General features: G+C 63.4%; 1 protein-coding gene across 1 annotated transcript in view; it reads left to right on the top strand.

Annotated features, from left to right (window-relative positions):
- Nucleotides 1-4,151, top strand: part of LOC100548252 (acylamino-acid-releasing enzyme) — a 4,806-nt gene extending 655 nt beyond the window's left edge. The window contains exons 2-22 of the mRNA XM_010718353.2: nucleotides 357-551; nucleotides 619-745; nucleotides 822-921; nucleotides 996-1,071; nucleotides 1,139-1,305; nucleotides 1,376-1,513; nucleotides 1,595-1,686; nucleotides 1,756-1,796; nucleotides 1,870-1,991; nucleotides 2,107-2,167; nucleotides 2,244-2,341; nucleotides 2,418-2,469; nucleotides 2,537-2,625; nucleotides 2,699-2,837; nucleotides 2,908-2,991; nucleotides 3,071-3,151; nucleotides 3,237-3,325; nucleotides 3,423-3,613; nucleotides 3,681-3,783; nucleotides 3,856-3,962; nucleotides 4,028-4,151. Coding sequence (XP_010716655.1) covers nucleotides 357-551; nucleotides 619-745; nucleotides 822-921; nucleotides 996-1,071; nucleotides 1,139-1,305; nucleotides 1,376-1,513; nucleotides 1,595-1,686; nucleotides 1,756-1,796; nucleotides 1,870-1,991; nucleotides 2,107-2,167; nucleotides 2,244-2,341; nucleotides 2,418-2,469; nucleotides 2,537-2,625; nucleotides 2,699-2,837; nucleotides 2,908-2,991; nucleotides 3,071-3,151; nucleotides 3,237-3,325; nucleotides 3,423-3,613; nucleotides 3,681-3,783; nucleotides 3,856-3,962; nucleotides 4,028-4,133 — 2,258 coding nt within the window. The 3' untranslated portion in view covers nucleotides 4,134-4,151. The remainder of the gene's footprint in view (nucleotides 1-356; nucleotides 552-618; nucleotides 746-821; nucleotides 922-995; nucleotides 1,072-1,138; nucleotides 1,306-1,375; nucleotides 1,514-1,594; nucleotides 1,687-1,755; nucleotides 1,797-1,869; nucleotides 1,992-2,106; nucleotides 2,168-2,243; nucleotides 2,342-2,417; nucleotides 2,470-2,536; nucleotides 2,626-2,698; nucleotides 2,838-2,907; nucleotides 2,992-3,070; nucleotides 3,152-3,236; nucleotides 3,326-3,422; nucleotides 3,614-3,680; nucleotides 3,784-3,855; nucleotides 3,963-4,027) is intronic.

Genomic DNA, 4,151 nt, shown 5'->3' with positions numbered 1-4,151 from the left:
GGCGGTGACGTCACTGCCCCGGGACCCCGCCCTCCATAACCTTCCCCCCGAGCGGTGCTTCCCTCTCAACCCGATTCTGCCCTTCCCCGCGTGTCCCCGTACCCCACAGCCGCCGCCGCGGGGCTTTCCTGTCCTGACGCCTGGGACTCCTACCCCCGCCATGGCCTGGTACCACTCAGCAGCCCCTCCCCCATGGCCTGGTACCACTCAGCAGCCCCTCCCCCATGGCCTGGTACCACTCAGCAGCACCCCTGTGGTCCTGGTACCCCAGTCACAGCCTCCCACTGCCTTGGTTCCCTGACAGAACCCCCCCTAGCCTTTGTAATTCCTCCCGTGTCCCCTTATTCCTTGCTAAGAGCTAAGTGCCCCCATAGAAGCCTCTCCCGGCCTGCCCTTTCCCCCCCCCCTCGTGCTCCCGCAGGTGCTGCCCAGCGCTGAGGAGGCTGCAGCGCTGTACCGGGAGCTGAGCCAGAACCCTGGGATCAGCACCGCCTGCCTGGGCCCCGACGTCACCACGCAGTACGGGGGCAAGTACTGCAGCCTGTACACCGGTATGGGGTGGGCACTGGGCGAGGCGGGCAGAGGGGCTGTTGCTTCTCCTCACCCTCATCCCTGCAGAGTGGTCGCAGCGGGACCTGGTGCAGGCCAAGAGCATCAAGTTCTGCCGGCAGTACCTGCTCTTCCACGACGGGGCCTCCATCGTCTATGCAGGGCCTGGCGGTGCCTGCTGTGAGATCAGTAATGAGTGGGTCCTCATGTCCCCACCACCCCATGTCCCCACGTCCCTGGCAGCACGGGGCTGATGAACAGCTTTCTCACAGGCTGCTGAGCTGCGAGTCCCCCAGTGGAGCATTGAAGGCTGTCCTGCTCAAGGTTGCCGGCAAGGAGAAGGAAAAGGAGAAAGAGAAGCAGTTCCTGGAGGTGAGTGAGGGGCCAGAGGGTTACAGAAAGGAAGGGGCTGGCAAGCTGTGCTCCCTCTGCCCCTCTGCTCCCAGGTGTGGTATCAGAACCTCAAGGTGAAAAGCATCGACCTGACGGCGCTGGACAAGCATGGCAGCGTCTATGATGACGGTGAGGGACGGGATGGCCCTGGGGGATGCTGGGGACAGGACAGTTTGTGCCAGACCTCTCCCCACAGACCAGTTTGGCTGCCTGGCCTGGTCGCACTCAGAGACCCACCTGCTGTATGTGGCGGAGAAGAAGCGTCCCAAGGCTGAGTCCTTCTTCCAGACCAAAGCACCCGAGCTGGATGGCTCTGCTGATGAGGAGCTGGAGTGCCCCAAGAAGACAGATGCACCCATCAAGGTGGGTCCCCACCACCCCCGGGGTGATGTCCCTCCACCCCGGAGCTGGCACTAATGGGGCTGTGCCACAGGGCGAGCAGTTCGTGTACTATGAGGACTGGGGGGAGACACTGAGCACCCGCAGCGTCCCTGTGCTCTGCGTGCTGGACATCGAGGGCAGCAGCATCTCAGTGCTGGAGGGTGTCCCCAAACACGTGTCCCCTGGACAGGTCAGGATGGGGAAAGGGGACGCGGGAGGTGGTGGACAACGGGAGACTCTATTACTGAGCCATGCGGTCCACTGCTCACAGGCCTTCTGGTCCCCAGATGACACTGGTGTGGTGTTTGTGGGCTGGTGGCACGAGCCCTTCCGCTTGGGGCTGCGGCACTGCACCAACCGCCGGTGAGTCCCCCTGGTCCCCACCACCCTGAGGACCCCAGCCCTGTGGTGACAGCCCCTCTCTCCCGGCAGCTCAGCGCTCTTCTACGTGGACCTGACCGGTGGGAAATGCGGTGAGCAGCTCACCCTCACACCTGCAGTGCTGAGCACCGTGCAGCCCCTCACCACCCCCTTGTGACCTTGCAGAGCTGCTCTCTGAGGACACTGGGGCCTTGTGGTCCCCGCGACTCAGCCCTGACTGCTGCCACATTGCCTACCTGGAAAACAGGGTGCTGGGCCCCCACCAGCAGTGCAGCCGCCTCCGCATGGTGAGCGGCTCTGCTCCCCCACCCACCTGGGGGGGCTGGTGCTGTACCCCTACCTTAGCGGACTGTCTGAGACCCAGTGCACCTGACACAGCCTCTCACCCCGTGTCTCCCACAGTACAACTGGCGTACCAAGCAGACCTGCACTGTGCTGGAGGCTGTGCCACGGCAAGTATGGGGTGAGTGTAGTTCTATGGAGCAGGTCTTGGGGCACGGGGCAGGGTGAGGTGTTGAGCACCAATACTCTCATTACAGGTGCCTTCCCTGGGATCTACTGCACCACTCTGCCAAGGCTGTGCTGGGCAGCCGACAGCCGTCGGCTCGTGCTGGACACATCCCAGCGCAGCCAGCAGGTAAGGACTGCAGGGCCTGGGGGCACACAGAGCAGTTGTTCTGGTGCCGAGCTGGACTTTGCCCTCCTGCCCTCAGGATGTGTTTGTGGTGGACACGCAGACAGGCAGCACAACCTCACTGACAGCTGGTGAGTGCCATGGTGCCAGGGTTGGGGCATGTTGGCCCGCAGCTCTGACCGTCTCTGTCCTCCCCAGATGCACCCCAAGGGAGCTGGTCTGTCCTCACCATTGACCGGGATCTCTTGGTGGCCCAGTTCTCCACCCCAAGCTGCCCCGCAACATTGGTATGGTGACATCCCTGTCCCCAGTGCCCCCCTGCCCCTCTGGGTGCTGGTGCTGACACTTCTCCCCATGCAGCAAGTGGCTGTCCTGCCTGGTGTGGGCCAGGAGGCTCAGATAAAGTGGATATGCCTGCAAAATGCACCCCCAGTGCCTGGCATCAATTGGGGCATCCGCACCCTGAAACCCCCCCCGGATCAGGAAAACCCCCAGTATGGTGAGTGCTGGGGGCAGCGTGGCTGTCGCTCATCCCCACTGAGCCTTGATTGCTTACGCCATCCTCACAGAGGGGCTGGACTTTGATGCCATCCTGCTGCGCCCAAGTGAGGGTCCCACTGTCCAGAAGCCCCCTCTGGTTGTGATGCCCCACGGTGAGAGCTAGCCCCCTCCCCCCACTCCCCAGCGCCAGCCCCAGCCCCCAGTGTCACTCCCACTACCTCTGCCCCGCAGGGGGACCCCACACTGTTTTCTCTGCTGGGTGGATGCTGTACCCAGCCACGCTGTGCCGCCTGGGCTTTGCTGTGCTTCTGGGTGAGTGTTGGGGCAGATGGGGCACAACACCTTCACAGTACCCGTGGGGTTCTGCAGCAGGAGGCTCTGACACCTTTTCTCCCAGTGAATTATCGTGGCTCGCTGGGCTTTGGCCAGGACAGCGTGAACTCCCTGCCAGGCAATGTGGGCACGCAGGATGTGCGGGATGTGCAGGTAGGATGCGTGTGTCCTATCATCCTGTGGGTGTTCTGGGTCAGAAACCTGGACACAGTCACGTCCCCACTTCAACAACTGTCCCTGATGCTCACAGCTCTGTGTGGAGCAAGTGCTGCAGGAGGAGCAGCTGGATGCCAGCCGAGTGGCCCTGGTGGGTGGCTCACACGGGGGCTTCCTGGCATGCCACCTCATCGGGCAGTTCCCCGATACCTACCGTGCCTGCGTGGTCCGCAACCCCGTGGTGAACATTGCCTCCATGCTCACCATCACTGACATTCCTGACTGGTGAGTGCTGCGGCCCCCTGCTTCCCTCAGCCCTGGCACTGCATGTCCCCCTGCCTCTCACCCACAGGTGCCTGACGGAGATGGGAGTACCCTACGTGCCCAATAACCTCCCAGACCCGGCCCACTTGACAGTGATGCTGCAGAAGTCACCCATATCCTACATCAATCAGGTACATTCCTGTCCCGTCCCATCCCCTGTACCGGCCTGCAGCGCTGCAGCTGAGTCCGTGCCCTTCCTGCAGGTCCGCACGCCCGTACTGCTGATGCTGGGGGAGGACGACAAGCGCGTTCCCCCCGCGCAGGGGCTGGAGTATTACCGCGCCCTGAAGGCCCGCGGCGTGCCCACACGGTGAGTGGGATGCAGGCGCTGGGACACGGGCTGTGGGCCCAGCACCGAGCCCTCTCTCCCCGCAGGTTGCTCTGGTACCCCAAGAACAACCACGCGCTGGCCGGCGTCGAGGCCGAAGCCGACGGCTTCATGAACATTGTGCTGTGGCTGCTCCAGCACCTGCAGGGCTGAGAGCCTCCGGCACCACCA

The sequence above is a fragment of the Meleagris gallopavo genome, chromosome 14 (genome assembly GCF_000146605.3).
Source record: "Meleagris gallopavo isolate NT-WF06-2002-E0010 breed Aviagen turkey brand Nicholas breeding stock chromosome 14, Turkey_5.1, whole genome shotgun sequence".
Classification (NCBI taxonomy): Eukaryota; Metazoa; Chordata; class Aves; order Galliformes; family Phasianidae; genus Meleagris; species Meleagris gallopavo.
Note: the sequence above shows the minus strand (reverse complement) of the source record. Positions and strands in the feature narration are given on the sequence as shown.